The sequence below is a fragment of the Magnolia sinica genome, chromosome 5, assembly GCF_029962835.1.
Source record: "Magnolia sinica isolate HGM2019 chromosome 5, MsV1, whole genome shotgun sequence".
In the NCBI taxonomy this organism is placed as follows: Eukaryota; Viridiplantae; Streptophyta; class Magnoliopsida; order Magnoliales; family Magnoliaceae; genus Magnolia; species Magnolia sinica.
Genome location: NC_080577.1, coordinates 77695838 through 77720236, shown reverse-complemented (window position 1 = coordinate 77720236; position 24399 = coordinate 77695838). Strand labels below are relative to the sequence as shown.

The 24399-nt window shown below is 38.5% G+C and overlaps 1 protein-coding gene across 1 annotated transcript; it reads right to left on the bottom strand.

Moving 5' to 3' along the window:
* Window positions 1–529: 529 nt before the first annotated feature.
* On the bottom strand, window positions 530–23759 carry LOC131246170 (uncharacterized). Its single transcript, XM_058246077.1, has 2 exons — window positions 23566–23759; window positions 530–759 (listed from the first exon to the last, which is right to left on the bottom strand). The coding sequence occupies exons 1-2, from the start codon at window positions 23668–23670 to the stop codon at window positions 673–675; spliced, it is 192 nt and encodes a 63-aa protein (XP_058102060.1). The 5' UTR covers window positions 23671–23759; the 3' UTR covers window positions 530–672.
* Window positions 23760–24399: the final 640 nt, after the last annotated feature.

Sequence of the window (24399 nt, the reverse complement as noted above, 5' to 3'; positions counted from 1 at the left end):
GCATGGAGTTACGCCTAAGCTACACACTACATAGCAAAGCTACTTGATGACCTATGGTATGAGGATATGGATCTTGATAGAGTGGAATGGAGGAACAGGATTCGTGTAGGCTTAGATGATGATGATGATTATGACGACAATGACAATACATGTACATACGTATACATTCATACATACACACAGAGAGTGGAAAATAAAGTGAAATAACAAAATTAAAAGAAAAACAAAGAAAGAAAGAATTAACTATATTTTTCCTTTACATTACACATCTAGGTTCAATCCATACTTTTCACCAAGGTGAAGGATCCTAACATTCCATGGAGAAGCTGTAAGGTAACCAAATGTTCCCTCCTTCACAACAAGATCAACAGCCATTCCTCTAAAGTTTTCAGATAACGTTCTAGTCATGCAAGAGGGCTATAGGATGAGAGTCCACATGATGCATTAACCATATAACATGAATTCATCAAAATCCTAGAACACAAGCTTGCCACAATAAGCAAAAGAATAGATGACAACCACAAAACAATTTCTAGAAGAACACAAATTTCCGGTTCTTATTAGAGCATTCAGTTCCAACCTGTCTGTGAAATTTTTCGGCATCAAAATAAAGACATTTCAAGGGAAAGACAAATTAGATGTTCACAAGCATACATGCACAGTAAGAGAAGGTTATGCAAGAGAGTCCTTTTCTTTGGCTTGTGCTAGTAACTCTTCTCTCACCCGCTTGATCTCCATTTCCCTTTCCAATCTTTCTTGCTGAAGAAAAACAAGAAAACAGAACCATGAATGAGAAGCAAAAAGGGGCATAGTTGAAGCCATACTTCCCAAAGACAATAGAAGAATAGTGACAGCAACAGACGCAATTCTTGTTGAAGTTAATATGTGGGCCGTACAATCATACTGACACCTGGATGACTGTAATTTGGACCATATACTTGCATTGTCCATCTTATCTCTTTTCTCTAGCATTGTAGCCCTCACTTATCATATTTGGGTCCCCAGGTGCATACATTAATTTGCAACAAGTGAGGGGCATTTTAGGCTCTTTTTTTTTTTTTTTAATAACATGAGTGAATAAAACTAAGGGAGGTGGGGGCATCTAACCCTAATACTCTTTATTCATTTTCTCTCTCCACTCTCTCTCTCTCTCTCCTCTTCTCTTTCTCTTACATCTTTTCATAAACTACGTGGCATTAGAGAGGTTTGATCAAGCTCCAGTCTTCCCCTCCTTTCTTCTCTGAAAAGTCTTTTCTCTTCATTCTCTCTTCTTGTCCTCTTTCTTTTATCATGTGTTGAGTTCTTTAAAGAATATAGAGATTAACTTTTTCTTTGTGTGCAAAAGACTTGTTGATGGCTTGTGCGTGAAGACATTAGTGATGAATGTAGCCATCCTCATAGTGTAAGACATGTGAAACATTGTGTGATTGGCCCACGGTGATGTGTTGGGCCGAATGGTGCATCTCATGAAACGTTTTGTTCATGCTCGTTCAATTGATGGAAGCTTTTAAGTGGTACAAACATTTCAACCCGATTTCATTAAAGTGGGGTGCATTCAATCCGTTTGTCCCGTTCATGTCATCTACTGAGCCATTTTGATAAATGTTAATGCTTTCTTGGAATATGAGATAAGAAGTGTGTTGGCTTCAACCCATTCTTGAGTGAAAATGCTCGTTTTAATACTTTCTCGCTGTATGAGTATGACTTCATCCCATTTCTCGAATGGGCGAGTTCAATCAGGTTTTTATCGTATGTATGCATGAACTCAATTATTTTCAGGGTGCTTGAAAGCAGCGTTTCAATTTCTACTATATTCACGATCAAGTCTTTCACTCTCAAATGTCCTTCTCGAGCTCAATCTTGTTAAATTCAATGGCTGTTAAGCGCTATATTCGCATGACTGAATCAAATTGCAAATGCTTTCTCAGGAGTGAGATCGTGTTTTAATCATTTTGCCATATAGTGTTTCAATAGAGAGAAATTGAGAACAAATCTGTTTCATTATTCCATCTAACTTTCTAGGGGCATACGTAATATCAACAAAGTTGAATGGAACAAATTATCTTTAGTGGACAAAGTTTGTGCACATCTTCTTGAAGGGTAGAGGAAAGTTAAAAACTTAAAATATTTGACCTCAATTAAGCTGATGAGAAGGAAAATAAATGATGAGTGGGTGTGTGGGTTCAAGAGAATGCTCAAATCATGACCTGGTCATGGAATAGTAAGAACAATCCATCACTGAAAATGTTGTGTTCTTGATACTGTGAAGGAGGTGCAAGATATTTCAAGATACATTAATCTAACAAAAACATATCTTGTACACATCAACTATTTAAAGAAATATTTACATTCAAACAAGGTGATAAGCTCCCTGAAGAATATTTTTCGAAGCTTAAAAGCATATGGTAAGAATTAAATGTATTTTCAGCCCCTTACAACTGATTTAGAAAGGCAGCATCAGCAGATTGAAGAATTCAGGGTAGAAAACTTCTTATCAGGATTGAATCTTGAATACGAAATGGTTCGAGCCCAGAGCCTAGGTGGAAAGGATGTAACACAATAAGGTGTATGCATGTCTTCAACGCATATCTATTGGCCTCACCGTCTGCTCTAGTGGGGTTAATAATGCATCAGCTCTTGTGTCATCAGGTGGACAAGGGGACGCATGCCATGGTGGTTTAGTTAATCAATGAGGTAATAGAGGAAATCATGATGATAAAGGCGGTCATGGTAGAGGCCGTTGGGGACCTCGGAAATGTACTCATTGTAGGCTCACAAACCACATCGTTGAGAAGTGCTGCGGCAAATCAAGTCTCTCATTCTGGGAAAAATAAAGAGTAGTGGATCTCATTCTATTGGGTCTATTTCTACACCCCAACAGTTGTAAATACATCTAGAGATGCAGCTACTCTCACCAAGGATGAGTGCCCCAAATTACGAAGGAATCAATTTGTCGTGTGTGCTCCATCCTCTTCCACTGCCACTTTCATCACATCATGTAAAACTTGTTTAGTTTCTCAATCTTCTAATGCATCGGTCATAGATTCAAGGGCATCAAATCTTACGACAAGTGAGTCCACAATTTTTTCCACAATTGATGCTTCACTATTGAGTTCGTTCGTCACTTTGGCAAATGGTACCCGATCTAAAGTGTATGGAAAGGGTACCGATGCATTAGAAGGTTGAGAAACTGTTGGTGGAGGTCATGAACATGGTGGATTTTATTATCTTGATTGTGAATCATTTGGAGCGGCAGCACAGTCCAGTACTTCTTGTCAGTGGAATTGTCATCGGGGTCATCCATCCTTGAAGATGCTCAAGAGTGTTATTCCCTCTTTATTTCCCTAGTTCGTTTTAGAGTGTGGAGTGTGTGAGTTCAATAAACATCACAAAGTCTGTTTTCCACATTGTGTGAAGTAGCGTCGCTTTTTTCCATTCGCATTAGCGCATTCAAATGCTTGGGCTCCTAAGTCTCAACTCTTTAATATGTCATGGTACAAATACTTTGTTACTTTTGTTGATAATTACATTAGAATGACTAGGCTTTATTAAATGAAAGATAGATCTAAGTTATTTTATATTTTTAAAGTTTTTCACATCGAAGTGCAACATCAGATTCTAAAGTGTGTGCTTCATTCTAATAGCATGTTGAGTTCTAATAATGCCAAGGATCATGTCTCTCAAACTTTTAGTTCGTGCTTGTTCGCAAATGGTATTTTACGCCACATCATGTGCTCACACTCCACACCAAAATGACAGCAAAAAGAAAGAATCATCATCTACTCTTTAAGTGACTCTTGAGCATTATTAATTCATGTTTGAAGTTTCCTAGAGTAATGCAATCTTAATTGCACGTTACTTAATAGGATGCCTTCTGCGGTCTTAGGAGGTCAATCACCTCATGAAATTTTGTTTCCTAATTCTCCATTGTTTTCTTACTGCCTAAAGTTTTTGGGCGTATGTGCTTTGTTCATCAATTGGAGTCCGGTCGTGATAAGTTGGATCCTTGCAATCAAGTGTCTTTCTCGGGTGCTCCAGAACCCAGAGAGGCTGTAAATATCAGTCCTAGTCTTTAGAGACAATTTGTTTGTGCAGATGTTACTTTTTTCAGTAACTCCATTTTATCCTAGTAAGGGCAAACCTCTTGAGTTGGAAAAGTCTCAGTCCTCTACCAGTGCTCCCGTTGATGTCCCAGTAGCGATTGATGCTCTACAATCTATTCCTGCTCCTACTCAATCTAAAACTACAAAGACGCTTCCACTCAAAAGTTTAAGTCTTGATGGGAGCAAGGAGATAATTAAATCCATGATGAAGCAGTACAACCTAATTTATCCTTTGCAGTGCTTGATGATCTAGTGTCTCCCAGTATTTCTCCTGGTTCTTCTGACCTTCCAATTGCCTTTCAAAAAGGTATATGAACTTCTATAATACATCCCATCTCAAACTTTGTTTCTTATCATTGTCGATCTCCTGTTTTCCGTAAATTTGCCTTCTCTTTCTTCTCATTCAATTCATAAATCTTATCAAGAAAACTCATGTGATAGAGGGCAGAAACAAGCATTGAAGGAATAGATGGTCACTCTTCATTGTAATCATGCCTGGAAGTTAACCACTCTTCCTATTGGCAAGTGTGTTGTGGAGTGTCAATAAGTATACACAGTTAAATTTCAAACTAATGGTACCATGGACTATATAGAGACTTTTTCCCCTGTTGCCAAAGTCAAATCCAACCATGCTATAATGCCTATGCTCATTAATCAAGGTTGTTTCAGTTTGATGTTAATAATGTGGTTATGTATGGAGATCTCACAGAAGATGTGTATATAGAGATACCACCCAGGTTTGTTACTCAGGGAGAGTTAGATAAGGCATTCCGGTTGAAGAAGGAGATATATAGATTAGAGCAATCTCCTCGTGGATGGTTTGACGAGCTCGATAGTGTTGGCATATTGGTCAAAGCAAAGTCATGATGATCATTCTATTTTCATAAGCAGAGGAATGTTTGGGGTAATTGTGTTGGTTGTATATGCGGACAATATTGTGGTGACTGGCAATGACAGTAAAGGGATAGAGGACCTTAAGCAATATCTTCAAAGCCACTTTCTAATAAAAGATTTGGGCTATCTTCGGTTCTTTCTTTGGATAGAGGTAGCTAGATCAAAACAAGGCATCAATTTACCTCAAAGAAAGCACGTTATGGACTTACTTGAAGAAGCAGAATTCCTTGGTGCTAACCAGTTGACACATTAACGGATCTAGAACAATATAGAAAACTAGTAGGAAAACATTTACTTGGCTATCCCTAGACTTAACATATCATATGTGATGATTATAGTTAGTAAAATTCTTCTCCTAGAATTCCCACATATGTATGCAGTTGATCAGATTCTTCGGTATCTCGAAGGAGCTCCAGGTCAAGGAGTATTGTACACACAACTTGATCATCTTCATTTTACAGGATTCTCTTATGCAGATTGAGCAGGTTTTCCAACTAATAGGTGTTCTATTACTGGATACTGCACATTTGTGGGAAGAAATTTAGTTACTTGAAAGAGCAGGTAGTAGAGTGTGGTTGCACAGCCTAGCGCCGAAGCCAAGTATCAAGCAATGGCTCACACATGTGTAAGCTAGTGTTGTTAATGAAGCTTCAAAATGAAATAGGGTATGTTGTGACTGCTGCAATGCAGTTGCTCTGTGATAATCAAGCTACCATTCTTGTTGCAAGCAAACTAGTTTTTCACGAGAGAACCAAGAATATTAAGGTCGATTGCCATTTCACACAGGAGGTCACAAGTAGTGAAATCTCTACTATGTATGTTAGATATCAATATCAGCTAGCTGATGTATTTATTAAAGCACTCGGGAGAAATTATTTTGAACATATCATTTCCAAGTTGGGTTATTTTGAACGTATCTTTTTCAAGTTGAGCATTAATGATATATGCTCCAACTTGAGGGAGAGTGTTAAAGTTAATGAATGTGTAATCTAGACGATATACTTTTACAGTCTATTTTATCTCTTCTCTAGCATTATAGCCCCTCGCTTATTATATTTAAGGGTCCAAGGGTACATACATCATTTTATAACTAGTGAAGGGTATTTTAGGCATTTTTTGGTTTTTTATCTAGTGAATAAAAGCAAAGGAGGTGGGGGTGCCTAACCTAATCCTCTTCTATTTCTTACATCTTTTCAACTACAATTCTAATTTATTGTCCAGAAGCGGACTTTGTACAGCTCGACAGAGATGTGGATGTGCGGCTGATGGATTACACTACTTTAGGCTGTGTTTCAATGTTCAATTGAGTTTATCACAATAGTTTAATTCACCAAAGTCAAAGTGACCTAAGAGGAGCTAGCCCCAATCTACTCATAATGAGGGACTAACCTCCATGCAAATGAGTTTCAGGCCAACATGAAATGCATGGAATCGTAGTAAGTTGATGGTCGCCATTGCAAATTAAAATGGATATACCTCAATTTTGATCATTTCCTATATGTTACTATGAACTATTCCAATTCCATTGAATCAAGAATCCAACCATGTTGTAAGCTGCTTTGTCATAGAATAACAAGATGATTTCAATACTGTATTCCAGGTCAACAACCAGCATCTCCCATGCCAAGCTTATCTCCCATATGAAAGCACCCAAAATCTTGAACATAGTTGATTGGGGAAAAAACTTCTTTTATCATCTCACATGAATTAACCAGCTCTAAATTATGCCCATTCTCCATTGTAGTTCCTCCAACCATGCTAAAGTAAAACTAAGAAACAGTATCAAAATAAGGTTGACGATCTTCTCCTTGGACATAGGTTTGTACCTAAAAACATTATCAAAACGGGTCATCTAGTAGAGGGAAGCTTCAGGCTAAAGCTTACCACCGAACTCCAGGACTTCACCTTTATTTCCACGTCTAGTGAGGCGTAATTTCTGCACACGCGTATTTCTGAATATGCTAGATTTGGAGCTCCTCTTCATGGAATTGGAGGCTCAAAACTTTCTTGGCCATGTCACCCTTCTGCAAACTTTGATCCAAACCAAAACTAATGTTTGATCTCTATCCCAAACATTTTCCAAGTATTCCAACAACCTTCAACCAGTGTTTTTAAACCTGGACCAGACTGGCAGATCAAACGGGTTTGGACCGTAAAACAGGCAGGTCCCTCAATGTCTCCAGATCTGAAACTAAACTGTCTATGTCAGACGAGTTTTGTTAGTCCGAATGAGGAACCATTCAACCCGGGCAGTTTCGACGGGCCCTGATGGGTGCAAAAATAAGATTTTATATATATATATATATATATATATATATATATATATATATATATATATATTAAAACTATAAAACATTATTACAAAAAACTGTTTGTTGTATATCGAAATCCGTGGGCCCACCTTAATTTTTTAGTTCCATCTAAACACATCCATTATACACCCCATCACGTGTTAGCCCTAGATCCAAAATTTCATCCCAATACATAACACAAGTGGACCACACCAAAGGAAACTAATGAGGGCATTCAAGCACCATAACAAAGGAGGGTTGAGCCAATCTCCTCATGACTAGAAAGCCATTAAATCAGGCCCACTAGGCCCAATTCACATTCCTAGCCACATTGAAGACCCCACGTGCATGTTCATGCATCTTTTTTTTTTTCTTCTTTTTGAAGACACAGGGTGTCCCCACCTCTTTTTGAAGTGCGACTAATCCCTGCGGATACATGCAATCACCCACAACCACATGTGTCTTCAAAAAAGATGCACGAACATGCATCTTTGAAGACCCTACACTGGGAAGATGCATGTGGCTGCATATAGGAGCTTGATAGGCACATCAGACCATTGGATTGGGTGGACATGATGATCGGACCGTTGGATCATCATCATCAGATGTCTTGATCATGGACCCCCATGGGCCATAAAATAGTTTAGTTGTTTAGATTGTTTATATGCTTGTTATTTTTGGTATACCTTATATTTGTGTTGAGATTAGGGAGTTAGGAACAACTTTTAATTTATTAAGCATTTTTATGTTGAGAATCTTATCTAAGGGCATCTTTTTATAAAAGGCCTCTTCTAAGACTATAAAAGAAAAAGATAGGTGTGTGAAGCCCTAATGCCATTATTTTGGAGAAAAAAAAAAGTTGTGTTTTCTATTCTTCATGTGATTTGAAGAATACTCTATGTGATTTGGAGCATAGGTGTGGTGTGATTCCATTTCCCGTTCAACGTAGGTGCGGGACTTCCATCTATCATCTTCCTTTCTATCCAAAAGAGGTATTTTCCCAAAAACTCTCTCTTCTTGCCTTCCTATCCAAGACCATCCAAATCACCTTTTTCTTCAACTTCTTATCATCCAACTTTAACCTCAATCGAAATCAACCATTGAGGACCCCAAAACCCTAGCCAACGACCCACATGTGCGAGCCCCTAGGATGACCGTACGGACAACGGCTCAATCCTTTGATTTCCCCTTGCTTCCCCCATCAAAACCAAGGTGTTCCGCATCCATTACGATATGCCCGTAAAGGCCGATACGTATAGGTAACAGTTATGACCATTACACGATACGGGGGTGAAAAGGGGCAGTTTTTTGAGACTATATCAGCTGTTACAGTAGCCGTAAAGGCCATTACAGGACATAACGACTGTTACTCCCGTAACAGTTGAAAAACAATGACTTTTTTTTTTTCTATTTAAATTCATTTTTCTCCTTTTTTTTTCACTTTTCTCATTTCAAAAACTCTTCTATATCATTTTACAACAGATTTCAACCACTCTTACTATAGCTTTTAAGATTAAAACTATGAATTGAAGTGATATGAGTGAATAGAATCTCCGAGGGCCTTTTTTCAAAAAAAAACCGAAAAAGCAGTATCTATGCATTTTTCTGATTTCTAGTTCTAATGCTTGATTTTGATGTATAAACATTAGAGACATAATCATATTAAACAATTCACTAGACAACCCGATACAACACTCTCACCAAAGAGTGGACCGTTACACTACTATAAACATGTTCAAAACAAAAAATGAATACATATATGAAATATTTACATTATTTTTTACTTTTTAGAAATTTTTTCAAAATTTTTCGGGCAAAAGAAAATTTTCAACCGTTGCACGGGTCATCACGGTCATTACGCCCCCGTATTGGCCATTATGACCAATACCCGTATCGGTAATGGTGGTGACCATTACGGCCACCGTTACCGTTACCGATACGAAATACCTTAATCAAAACCCATTGATTCCCCATCCTAAACCCTAGATCCTCAATTTCCTATTTTTCCTATCTTCTAAAAACCCTAATTCCAAAATCTCCAATTCCCATGAACCCAAATTTTTCAAATTTCAGATTTTTCTATTCCTAACCCTAATCATGGAACCTACAAGTCAGCCCCTTGAGAGTGGAACATGCCTATGCTAAATTGGAAGTTTTATCCTTCCATCGGGCCTAGTTTTAATTGATTTATATAATTTCTTAGCATAAGGGCATGTGATTTAGGTTAAATCAAAATTTATTTCATATTATTTACTCTTAATTATGTGGTGGGTTAGCATCTTTTGTTAATTGAATTGCTTTATGGACTTTTTCATAATCTCCATGTTGCATGCTAGGATTAAATCATGTGTCCTGCATCAGAAACCGTGAGCAATGTTGTCAACATCACATGATTTTTTATTTACAATTTACGATTTGAGTCGAATCTTAAGCAAAATGATTTGAATCCCTTTTTAGATGAATCATACGATTCTATGTTTTGAATTCTACAATTTACATTTCAAATCCCGGTTTATGATTCAAATTATGTTCCCTTGAGAGTGGAACATGCCTATGCTAAATTGGAAGTTCTATCCTTCCATCGGGCCTAGCTTTAATTTATTTATATAAATTCTTAGCATGCAGGCACGTGATTTAGGTTAAATCAAATTTTATTTCATATTATTTACTCTTAATTATGTAGTGGGTTAGTATCTTTTTTTTAATTGAATTACTTTATAGACTTTTTCATAATCTCCATGCTGCATGCTAGGATTAAATCATGTGTCCTGGCATTAGAAACCATGAGCAATGTTGTAAAAATCTCATGATTTTTTATTTACGATTTACGATTTGAGTCGAATCCTAAGCAAAACGATTTGAATCCCACCTTGAATCCCTTTTTAGATGAATCATACGATTCTGTGTTTTGAATTCTATGATTTACATTTCAAATCCTGGTTTATGATTCAAATTATACTTGTTATCTTCTGTTTTAAGCTTTTCTCAACTATCATTTTATATTTTTAAATTGGTGGGAGCTTTAAGAATCCTTTAGAAGAAGTCGATTATTTTATTTTGTTCTTTATAAGAGATTACACAATGGATATTCTCTTCAACATAATATTGTTTCGCATTTTCTTATGATTTCTTACTTTAATTGGTCGAAACATCAAACTAATGTATGACTTGTCTGGAATGTTTTGGTAAATGGTTATGATCATGTTGACCCATATATATTGTGGTAATGATGGTTGAAAACCAAAATATCTTTTTGCGTTGGTCTACATGACCAAATGCCGCTTTTTCAATGTGATTATACACTCAAGAAAGGTAAAAAGAAAATAAATTATTAAAGGATTCTTGTATGTTTTTTAAGGTAAATTTCTTGAATGACAAAAAATAAAGGAAAGGTAAGCATCATCTAACACCATCATGATATTGAAGTTAATGGTGCATATGGATGAGGAATGGATGACTGATGAGTTGTTTCTTTTTTTTTTTCTTTTTTTCTTCTTTTTTTTTTTTGCAGATTTTTTTTTCAATTTTTTAGAAAATCATAAAAATCCTATGATTTACATTATGGTTTGTGATTGTATAGGATTCAACCCTTATTACGATTTTCTATACAATAACGATTTTAAAAACCTTGACCGTGAGGGGCATTGGGCGGGGGTGCTCACCATAGAAATGTCTAGATGGGATTTTGGGTTCATAGTGTTGTTTATATGCCATCCATGATCCAACCCATCAATTAGGTGAGGCCTGTTGGGATGAAAGGACACACCAAAAATTAAGACATTCCAAAATTCATGTAGGCCACGCCACATGAATATATAGATTATAAATGTGATTATACATTTCTCCATGTAGCGTGTCCCACCGGAGTTCCCAGTGAGGGTAACTTTTTTTTGTTTGGTGAACATGAGAATGAATAATGGATAAACTACTTAGATTTCACTTACTAATGCAAGCAGGGTGGAAGAAATGGAGGTGTGCCTCTGGAGTTTTATGTGATAGACGTGTACCACTCAAACTGAAGGGGAAATTTGATAAGATGACTATGAGACCAGCTATGCTTTATGGGATAAAATGTAAGGCAATTAAGGAACAACGTGTCCATAGAATGAGTGCAGCTGAAAGGAGGATGTTGAGATGGATGAGTGCCAAGACAAGGAAGGATAGAATTAGAAGTGAACGCATTCGAGGGAATTTAAGAGTAGTGCAAATAGGCAACAGGATTAGTTAAAGTAGACATGGTTTGGTCATGTGGAACAGAGACCAAGGACTGCGCTGGTTAGGAGTGAGTTTGAACAAGTTAAAAGCTCTAAAAGGGCAAGGGGAAGGCCCAAAAGCACGTGTGTGGAGGTGCTAAGAAAAAACTCGATGACCTATAGTCTAACTCAGTGTTTTAAATAGCGGTAGCATGATGCATAGCGCTCAACCCTCTATAGCGTGTAGCGTAAATACGTAGCGTGTAGCGAAAGCTACATGATACTTCTATTTTTTTAATTTTAAAATAGGACAAATATAATAAATAGTGAAAAAAAAAAGGAAAAGAAAAATATAAAAATGCGTAAAAGATTATTCATTTTATCAATTATAAGTATGTTCAAATGATTTATTAGTTATCATTTATCAAAAGCCAATCCACACATATAAGCCAAATCAAATAATTATCACATCAACAATTTTCTAAGCAAACCACTTTAATTAATAATGTCTAATTGAAACCATAAGTCACAATTATAAAAAGAAATAAAAATCTCATAAGTTAAAAGTATCAAGTACAATACAGGTGTCACATTCCCCAACATTACATACAAAGAAAACATGAAAAAAGTAATAAAAAAATAAAACAGTAAAAAAAATACATTGTAGCTTACGCTAAGTACACTACACGCTACGTAGCTGTAACGTACGCAATTTACGCTATTTAGGACGGTATGTAGCACTACAGCCACGCTACGCTACAGGCGCTATTTGAAACACTAGTCTAACTCAAGTTATGGCCCTTGATAGACTGGAATGGCGGAAAAGGATTCATGCGGTTGACCCCAATTAGTTGGGATAAGGCTTAGATGATGGTGACGATGATGATTTCAATAACATATTGCCTATGAGCCCCACACAGCTCTAGAGTATGGTAATTACCATGATTTAGAAGTATGTGATTACTTACTTTATTGGGAATCGGATTCCTAACGTTTCAAATTTCACTCGAAGTCTTACATTGTGATGACTAATAGTACAAAGGAACTTAGGAATTACTTGGAAGTTGCATATGAGGTATATAAATAATTCAATCTAAACCCTCCATGTTATGGGCTCCATTTTTTAGATGAGACATGAACCAAAAATTAACTACTTTAGTTATCTGACTGTCAGATTGCTGCTGGACATTGATTTTACAGTTGAAAATGAAATATTCAATAGATCTGTTTGACTGATAAAGTGTCCACAAATCAGATAATGCTAGTGTAGAACCAATCTGATTTCGGGAGTGTTACTTTGTGACTGGGATACCCATTTTGGTTGGTTTAACTGTAGTTAATATATGGCACATTTACAATTTTTGAGTGCCTGCCCATTGCCAGATTATCAAATGACTCCCAGACATGTCCCAGCCCTTCTCATTAACCTTCAGTCCTTCACTCATCAGGTTTTCTAATTCCACATGCTTTTGCACACATCTACATGCAGGCACATGAGCCAGAGTGCGACGTGTGTAAGATCCAAGCTTTCCATCAGATGCGGCACACTATTCAGATATTTTGTCATAAAAACCAAGCCATTTCACGCCTCAATGAGTCACATCAGATCCACAATAACTTCAATCGTAAATCATACTTTTTTACATTGTGGTCCACCTAAAGAGTAAAATGATCTGATTTTTGGGGAAAAAGATCTAATCAATACTTCCAACCTTATGGAAAGCTCTGATCCCACAGACGTATTTCATATTTGCATGTGCTCCCACATTTGGATGTGTACCACTCTACATGCATGTGAAATTAGCACACCCAGTCATTTACAAATTGCAGGTTTGAAAATTCCACACGCGGGAACATGTGCAAATATGAAGCGCATGTGACATCGAAGCTTTCCATAAGGTTTAAAATAATGTTTAGATCTTTTTCCTGAAAAATCAGACCATGCCACTCAGGTGGGCCACAACGCACAAAGTAAATAGACAATTGAAATTGGGCACGAAACAACCTAATTTTTATGCCAAAAGGTCTAAAGGTATAACTCACCTTACGAAAAGCTCAGATCTCACACACATGTCACACGCATGCCAAAAGGTCTAAAGATTGTGGACCACATGCATGTCGATGTGCATGTCTCCTACATGCATGTGGATCCAAAACTCAAGTAGACCACAACGTAGGAAGTAGCTGGGATGGGCACGCCCACCCATAGTTCTGTGTAGTGCCCAGCATGGTGTTTTATGCCATCCAATCCATTCACTTGACATGCCTCATTAGGGCAAAAGAATTCCCATTAAGTCACACTATTCCAAAACTCAAGTGGGCCACACCATGTGAATTAGAGGTTTTAGCTTTAATTTTATACTGTTCTCTATAGGGGGTTGACATAAGTGTTAAATCAGCCTGAATTTCAGGATCGAGGAGAAACATGAGGTGGCATACATGATGGACTGGGTGGATCTGATATAGGTAAAGTCATTTTCCCCAATTTAGCGGTGTTCTGGTGTGTACCTGCACTAGTCACGCCCAGTGTTCGAAATATCAGTATCGCGTTACATATCGCATTCTTGGGATACCGATACATATCGGTTATCTCATGGGATATATTGGTTGTATCATGTAATGTATCATTGTTGTTGGAAACATGGGGAAACATTGGGAAATTGGTCAAATTTTTCAATGAAACTTCAGTGACTGTTAAAAAAGACATCAATACACACTTACAAATCAAAACATTACAAAAAACAAGTACACATAATAGGTTTTTTTTTTTGTATGGGGTCCTAAATCTATGCGTTGTCTAACTAAATTGATGCAAGTATATTCAATGTCTATTCATATAATTTATAAATGTAAGAAGACGTGTGGAAACACAAGCAATACATTCAAAAACAAAATAAGAATAACTAGATTAGGTTAGATACATGTTTGATTTTATGTTTGGACACAGATTGCAAATGATTTATGAGAAATTGGGAAATTTTGATTTTTTTTCAATTTTCCGCAACTCGGCTACATCTCCTCCAAATCTCGAAATCAAATCTACCAATCCAAAATATGCAAAATCATGGATTAATAACAATTTGACACTAACTTAACATGATTTACAAAAAATAAAAGGATCGAAATTCAAAAATGCTCACCCGATCGAACATATGGGATATATCACACTACCTATGCATTTCGTATCGCACGGGTGGGATACAAGATATATCGTGGGATATATCGACTAATATCGTCGATATTTAAAACACTGGTCACACCAACATTTTCATTTCCATAACGGGAGTAAATTCAATGCATGTAATGGCATGGCATTTTTCATATCTCAATGTCATTCAACAAATGGCCTACTAGATGTATGCATCTCAATTTTGGGGGAGAGCATGTTTCCAGAGGGGACCAAATATTCATAGGTGAGTCATAGGAAGTAGTTGGAATGGGCACGCCAATCCACCCATCTAACATGCCTCATTAGGAAAAGAATTCCCAAAGGTCACGCTATTCCAAAACTCAAGTGAGCCACACCAAGTGATTTAGAGGTTTTAGGTATAAAATTTATATTGTTCTCTATGGGTGGTCGACCAGAGTGTTGAATCAACCTGATTTGCAGGATCATGGAGAAACATGGGGTGCCATACGTGATGGACGGGTGGATCTGATGTAGGTAACCTGTGTTCCCCAGGTTAGTGGTGGTGTGAACCTACACTAGTCACACCAGCATTTTCATTTCCATAATGGCAATAGATTTGGTGCATCTAATGGGCATGGCATTTTCCATGCCTATGTCATTCTCAACACATGGCCCCCCTAATGTGTGCAATGCAAATTTGGGTGAGAGAATGTTTCCAAAGGGGACCACATATGCATAGGTGAGCCTTTTTTACATTAATAATTAAGATTAATAATTTCAAATTTTATGTTTTTATTTTGAAATAGTTATGACTTCATGGGCAGATCTTCATTCCAGGTGAAGATCTGCCCATTAAATACTGTTTTTATTTTTGAATAGTTATGACAAGTGCCTTATGGTACTCTTTTTGTGGGCGATGGTGCGCAAAGTGGCCATATCATTGGCACTTGAAACATTAGGTATGCTCATTAGTCGTAAAACTGGTACTAACTACCCCCTTTTTCCTTTGGCATCTCTATAATTGGGTTGTGTACCAGTGAGGACCTTGGTTTGATTACTAATGCCTAGTCCGGCTCCGTAAGGAGTAGGCCTAACATTCATGTCAAACCGCCTCACAAACTAGGGCTTAACATACTACTCCAGTTCTTGCACCATCTGATAGGCATGCTCTAAAGTGTTTACATTGTGAGGAATGAGCTCAAGTTGAAGCTCGGATCGGAGGCCCATCCTAAATCGAGATAAGGTCACAGATGGGTCCTCCTTGATGTTACATTGCATCATATACTCGTCAAACCTGACGATGTAATCCATCATGGGCATTGTTCCCTGCCTAGGGGACTGCCACTGATCCAGGAGCAATAGCGGTGGGAAAGCAGGAGGTACTTCTCCCTCAAGACCTCTTTCATCTCGGCCCATAGCACAACTGGCTCTTCTCCGCATCTTCCCATGGTACGCTTAACATTGGTCCAAAATAATTTCGCTTGACCCACTAACGTCATCTTAGTGAATATGACTCGACGTAGTCTTGTCGATCACAAAATGACCAGCTACCCCTCCAAAATGAAGCTCCCAAACTAGAAAATCCCAAAGAGAAGTACGGGGAATGTAGAGTGTATCACCTTTAAATAGGAAATTGTCAACAATGACCCCATGATCATTCATTGTCTGATCACCTAATAATAACACATACACCTCTCCAAAATCTGTGCATGACGGATGGTCTTCTTTTAAACGCTTGAACCCAGTGACCTCAATACTCATGGATTGGAGTAATATCACCCTGCGGCTAAGGGCATCGGCTGGTTTATTTTCAATCCCAACCTTGTGCTTTAATACAAACGAATACTCCTGAAGAAATTGAACCCACTTGGCATGCCTTGTGTTTAATTTCTTTTAGGACTTAAGATAGTGCAAGGCCTCATGATTAGAAAATAAGACAAATTCTTGTGGTAGAAGATAGTGACACCAATGGCGCAAAGACTACACAACCGCATAGAACTCCTTGTCATAGGTAGAATACCATTACTTCATTCAATTTCTCACTAAAGTAAGCAACATGGTACCCCTCTTAAATAAGAACACCTATACCAACGCCTGAAACATCACACGCAATTTCAAAGACTTTATAAAAGTCAGGACGGCACATGACAAGAGCCTTTATCATCTTACCCTTCATCTCTTTAAAAGCTCTAGAGGCCACCTTAGTCCATTTAAACTCCCCTTTCTTTATGTAATATGTGATGGGAGCCACAATGGAACTAAACCCTTTAATGAACCGCCTATAAAAGGTGGCTAAGCCGTAAAAGTTGCGCACCTCATGAATGTTCTACTGTTCAAGCCAACTCACTATGGCCCTAACTTTCTCGGGGTCCACAAACATGCCCTCAGACGACACAACAAACCCTAAGAAGATGATTGTATCTGACATAAACGTGCACCTCTTCAGGTTCGCAAATAACTTCTCTGCTCTAAGGACCCCGCAATCATGCCTCAAGTGATGGAGATGTTGCTTCTTAGTGGTACTATAAATAAGAATGTCATCAAAGTATACCACTAGGAACTTCCCAATGAAGGGTCTCGACACTCGGGTCATCAACCTCATAAACATACTTGGAGCATTGGTCAAACCAAAAGGCATGACCAACCACTCGTAAAGCGCATCCTTCATCTTGAAGGCAACCTTCCACGTAAGCGAATAAGTATTTGGTGGTACCCACTCTTGATGTCGATTTTCGAAAAGATCGTGGCACCGGCCATCATATCTAACATGTCATCAAGATTCGGTGTGAGAAATTGATACTTGATCGTGATCTTATTGATGGCGCAACTATCCACACACATGCGCCACGTGCCATCCTTCTTAGGCGTGAGAAGGGTCAGCACGGCACATAGACTCATGCTCTCTTGGATGAAACCTTTTCTAAGGAGCTTGTATACTTGCTTCTTCAACTCCGCATGCTCCGTAGGGTTTATTCAATAGTGAGGAAGGCTCAGTGGAGTCAACCTAGGGACCAAATCTATGGCATGTTATATGTCCCTCATGGGTGGAAGCTCGTCTGACGAATCATCAAGAAAGATATCTCTAAACTCCTAGAACCGAACTCACCTCACATGACAATCCTACGCTAACCTGGGGTGTAACCTCTCTAGCTACGAGGGCATACACTGTCAAATCCGCCTTAGTCTCTTTCTCAAATTCTCTAGCATTTATAATATGTAGAGACTTGGGGTGGGATTTCCTTGATACTTTAGGATCGCTTTTCTTAACGTCCTTTTCCTGGGTGCTCTTGGGTGGAAGAGGGACCAACTTGATCTTTTTGCCCTCATGTATGAATGAACAAGTATTCAAGTGAGCAAATATTGATGCATCACGATCGAAGAGCCAGGGTCTACCCAAGATGATGTGGCCTACATCCATAGGCAACACATCACACCGTAGCGTGTCCTCATGGGATCTAAACTCGATAGAAACCTGACACTCCTAGAAAACCATAATCGAAGTCTTGTCTACCCAAGAAACTCTATAGGGCCCAAGGTGAGGACTAGCTTTCAACCTTAAGTGATCCAGGGTGCTAGTGGAGATCACATTTGAACAACTTCCACTATATATGATCACTTTATAGTTTTTCTCTTCACACTTGACATAAGTATAAAAAATTGTACTCTTGCGCCAATCACCATTACCCATAGCCTATGCTAAGGCACATCTGACGTATGCAAGTGGCACAGTCTCAAATTCCTCCACTTCTTCATCACTAGCACCTCCAAAGGGTTCGTGCACTTCATCTTCATACTTGTCATGTTCTTCAACATCCGCCTCTTCGATGACCATATTAAAAATGAGGTTGATCTTCATTTCGGGCAAAAGCTTGATTAGGCATGCATTATTATCTAGCTTCTTCAAAATATGATAAGAACTTGCCCTTTGCAGTGGAGCTTTGTATAAGGACCTACTGGAAACCTCTCAGGCTTGAGTCGCATCACGACTCTATCCCCTTCTTGAAATTGTGCAAAATGTCCTCGAACTTCTACATGTCCCTTATAATTTTCATTACTAAGGGTGATCTTTCGCTTGACTTCCTCGTGTATCTCCTTAAGATGTTATGCAAACGCTTCAGCATCTTGGCTCAATCGAGTCGCAATAGGAAGTTGGACTAAATCAATAAGTTGTCGACTGTCGAGATTGCATACTCATCACATTTTTGAAGGGAGAGTCCCACAATGCAGTTCACATAATTGTTATAAGCAAACTCAGCTTGCCGTAACACAGTCTCGCATAAGCTTATACGTCCACCAACAAGACATCGAAGTAGATTTCCAATATTGCAGTTGGCAACTTCAGCATGCACATTTGTTTGCAAATGATAAGCACTTGAGAACTTCAATTTAGTTCTCATCTTAGACCACAAGATGCGCCCGAAGTAGCTCATAAACTTGACATCACAATCATATACAATCATTTTTGGGAACACCGTGTAAACGAACCACATCTTTAAAGAAAACACAATCATTTTGGGAACACCATGTAAACGAACCACATCTTTGAAGAAAACATTGGCGATGTGCATGGCGTTTGATCTCTTCTTACAAGGAATAAAATGAGCCATCTTCGAGAACCTGACAACCATAACATAAATAGAGTCATAGCCACATTGAGTCTTGGGCAATCTCATGACGAAATCCATACTGATGTCTTCCCATGGAGCATTTGGCAAACTGGCAGAAGCAGTGGGGAATAAAGACAAGTATTTTGCTTACTACCTTTACCCAATTGGCACACTCAACATTGATGAACAATGTTCCAACATCTTTCTCCAAACTCGGCCAGTAGAAATGGTCCTCAATCAAGGTTGTTGTTTTATCAATACCAAAGTGACCACCAAGGCCACCTGAATGAAGCTCACATATGACAAGCTCTCGTAAGAAACTTTTAGGAAGACACAACCTTACATCATAAAATAAGTACCTAGCATGTAGGCTGAATCTCGGGGAACTCGGTGCCTAAGCTGACAATGAGTGTTTAAAATACCCTCCCAAAATCATCTACTACATAATCTCTATTAAGATCTTCAAACCCAACAACATAAACTAATAAGGTAGACAATAGATGTGATTTTCGATTGAGGGCATCAGCTACCTTGTTTTCGAAGCTGGTAAAATGTTTTAGGTTGAATATGAACTCTTGAATATAAGCACTCCACTTAGCATGTCTTGTGCCCAACTTGTTGATCAATCGGCTTGTGTGGCTATTTGATTGCATTAATTCCACCCAGTTTCAAAAAGAACTCATACTCGAGTTTAATTTGGTTGTCATAATCTCCTGTGAAGATCTCTGTTAGTAGTGCGTCTTATTCGGCTTCATTGGAAATTGATGGTGAGGACCTACACGCCTGACAATCAACTTATGCATAATACGGCTTTGAAATACACACCATCTTTTCTTTCGCATCTTGGTGCTCCTCCATGTTCTAGACGTCGATTGTGGCCCCCTCATCACAATCAGCTTTTGTTATGTGGGCCTTGAATGACATTGAGATGGCACTATAGTGATCGTGAAAGTATCCATCTCTTTGACCATCAGATCGTCCATATGTATTAAACCTTCAGTCTCTTCAATTGGATCATTCGTCAACTAATGTTTTGGTTTGACTTGAACTTCCTCTGATCTAGCCATTGATCCATCCCCATCCATAGATTCATCAAGTAATCCAAAGGAGGATTCCTCTTAAGTCTCCACACTATCTACAGCCACATCATCCTTATGAAGCCCAGATAAAATAAATTGAAACCCATAGCGCTTTTCTTATTCAATCAAGGGCTCAAAGCAAGCTCTCACCACCACCTTGAGTTCCTTGAATTATTTTACAGTATCTCCCTTGAATGCTCTAATCACCTTCTTGACTTCTTGTAAGTTCACTTCCCACGTCTCTTGAACATTCTTGACCATCATTGATATTTCCGTACAATGGGATGCTTTTGAGTAGCCAGCATGGGGTTGACGTTGTTTATAACATCTGGAGGGCCGTTGAAAGGAATCTTTAAAAGGCCCATATGAAGATGGGTGAGACTCGGGGTCATAGAAGTGATGATCATGATAGTCAAAGTGAGATGGATAAGAATAACCCAATAGATATGGACTGATATGATAGTCCAGATAGGGATAATTGTATGAGGCGTAAGAACATCTTCCTATCCACGGCATCTACAAACAAGAACATGGGATGAACTCTAGGTTTGGGTTTTAGATTATGAGGGTTATGGGTTTGGGATGGTTTACTAATGGAATTTGGGGTATAGATAGGGTGATGGTTAGGTACGATGGAGAATATATGTGGTTTGTCATGGATGGGCTAAATTAATAGGTTGTTTAGGGAATTGAGGGTAGGTTTAGGATGAATATGGGGACAAAAATTGAGGAAAGAAGAAGATGGAAAAGAGGAGAAAAGGGAAAATCCCAAGAGCAGAACTGGCTCTTATACCAATTAATGAAGGGGTAGCAAATAGATCAAAGAAAAGAAGAAAGAGATTGTGGGAAAGGACCCAACGATCCTCTAGCCGAATGCTAGAGACCTCGAATGCAAGATTGTAAGCAAGCTCAATAGTCCTCTAGTCTTAAATCTACTGTAGAGAAAACATGAGAATTTTCATAAAAGGATAATATCATTCCACTATCTTATTCCATAGGCCTAAGCCTTATTTACATGGGTCCTTACAATCTACAATAAAATCTATGAAATCTAAAAATAGAATTCCTAGCTAGCAAAGATCTTAAAAATAGGAAACTGCCTAAATAACAAAGCACTTAAATAAGAAAGTACTTAAATTAGAAAAATCTAATATTACTTCTTGCCTAATATAAAGATGTGAAAGAAAAAGCAAATTTCCTAATGTAGAGATTTGAAAGAAAATGAAAGTATAGATATTTCCTAATTTAGAGAATTGAAAGAAAGGGAAAGTAGGGCAGGGTTAAAAAGGGAAAGAGGGCCTCGTCTTGTGCACACGTGCAGAACGTGCACGTGTGGGATGTGTTCCGCATGTGTGGGATGTGTTCCGCACGTATGTGATGTGGAGTAATTGCATCATGGGCCACACCCGTGTGTCAAGTCAGACCGTTGGTTGTCTATTGAGTCCAACAATGATGGCAGACAACTTGATTTTGTGCCAGGTGATCTTTTCATGATGGGGTCTACCATTTGCAAGAAGTGATGTCCTACAGAAGTAGCATACTGGCAGGAAAGACAGGCCTGCATGACATGTTGTCATGCCGTCTCCTATAGTTGATCTGTTCTCATTGTGAAAACAGCCTAATAAACTTATCCATATGATGAGACCCAGGACCCCTGACCATGGTTCAAAAAACTGAAAGTCCATCAGGTTGGGTAGACCCAAAGACAGCTTTAAAATAATAAATAAATAAATAAATAAAACAACTCAATAATTAATAATTACTCTTAAATATAAAATATTACAAATTGAACAAAATACAAAAATGAAAATAAGTATATATATATATATATATAGAGAGAGAGAGAGAGAGAGAGAGAGAGAAACCATGAAAAACTCACTTCTGACTCAAAAAAGAAAATTCAGGAAAGCCTGAAAAATATCAAATTCCAACCCTGAATCATCAAGTTTCTAAACAAAGCCTTTAACCTATACCGCCTTAGCCGCCTCCAACAAAGAGGGAACAATATTAGGGGTCATTTGGATGCCTGTAATTTTTTTAGTTGTAGACACATTACACCCGAAAAGAGTTTCAGGTGTAATTGGTTTACATGATATTCCGTTTGGCTTTTAAGTGGCAATTTGTTTACAGGTAAACAGATTGTGTGTTTGGCTAGCCTATAAAGTGTTTACAATGAATAAAGTAGATATTCATGCCATAGAGCTTGGGCGGTGAACCTTCCAAAATCAGCAAATCACATAAGGACTTGATTTTATTTTTTAAGGGCCCTAAGAGAGCATTAAAGCATTCACACACTAAACGGATTGGATGTCTTCCGCCCATCACAGCGGGCCCCAAATGCAATCTAGAAGTTTTTAATGGTGGATGTCCCATCCTTCCCTCATCTGGTCCATTTGATAATGGACAAGCTGTTTTTTTAGGGCCACACGAGAGCATCAAGGGAAGCACATGATAGATCAATTGGATGTACCATATACATTACGGTGGGCCCCACATATCATGAGTGTATATTAACCATTGTGTTCTAACATGTATAATGCCTTTTTAGCTGTAAAGATTTTACCTGTAATCTGAAACATGGCTTTTTACCTAGTTTCATATTACAGCTAAAAGCTGTAATCTGTTAACAGCCTGTAAAGCCTTTACAGGCGAATGCATGCATCCAAACAGCCCCTGTAATCAGATTACCTGTAATCCCTTTACAACTTAAGGACTTTACAGCCATCCAAACGACCCCTAGTAATCTCTTCTACATGTCATGTAATTACTACATCCAAACTTGTTCAAAAGCTCTAATTCAATCTTTGCACATTATTCCTCAACATTCCCAAATCGCAAATCCTAAACCAAAACTTACACCCACAGCCTTGCTAAGATAACATACGAAGCATTGCATAAAGGCCGGAGAGCTCAAAAGGGCCTTCCGGACAAGAAGGGATCCATCTGTAAACCAAAAGCACTCAAGATAAACGGCGAATGCTGGTGGTGATTGAAAGGACTCGTAAAGTGTATCTAATCGTTCAATCAAACGACTTCAGTGACATGCCTTTGAGGAGAATAGGTAATTACTGGATTCGACCTATCAGACAGAGTCATAGATAGGCTAGGAAAGCAAACAGCATGTATTATTTAGCCCTAAAAAGAAAAAACCTAACATGGAGGGAAATAAAATAGGGGTATCGTTAGAATCGAACTGAATTTCCGAAAATCGAAAAATGGAATTAAAGAGAAAAGGAGGAAGAAATGAGAGTAGAGATAGAGAGAGAACCTTTTCATCTTGGTGGAGGGCGATCCAGACATGGACTTTGTCCATCGACTGCCAAAATATAAATGCGCCTAGAGTCATCGCGAAGTACGTCGCCACTCTCACCATCGCTCTCTTTTTCTTCTTCTTCTTCGTTTTTCGCGAAATCCCTTGCTTTTGCGTCTTCCACTGGCAGATCTTAGAAGAAGAGGGTCTATATATGATACACGGCGCCGCACTTTTAACCGGATACTCGTTTTAACTTCTGATAAGAGCGTGTAACGGTGTAAAATACAATTTAATTACCCAAGAATACATAGTGCCAAACGACACCAAACTGAGACCCGGTGCTTTAATCCAGACCGCTTGTCCGACGTGGCTCAACATGGATGTACAGTAAATCTGCTATTGTTGGTGGAAAAACGTTTGGAGGAAAGATGTTGAAGTTTTTGCCTTCACGTGGTCCAATGGCAGTTTTGTCTTTTCACTCTGTCCTTGGAGTGGCCAGTAACCTTATCTGATTGCAGCCACGCGCAAGGCGTGGCCTTAGAGGGCCAGTGGCGGGTGTTTGGTGGATGGGATTACATGGGTTCAAGTGGGATGGAATTAGGAAAATGCAATAATTACTTAGTGGTAGGGATTGTCGCTTATCTCGTGGCTTAGCGTCTAGGATGAAAATGGATTGGTAAATCACCCTACCACTACCAGTTGGTGCTCTGTGGGCCCCACCATGATGTATGTGTATCATCCATTCCGTCCACCCATTCTTCCAGTTCATTTTATGGTAAGAGCCCAAAAATGAGTTTGATCCAAATCTCAAGTGGACCACACAGTATTGATTGAACAGCCACCATTAAA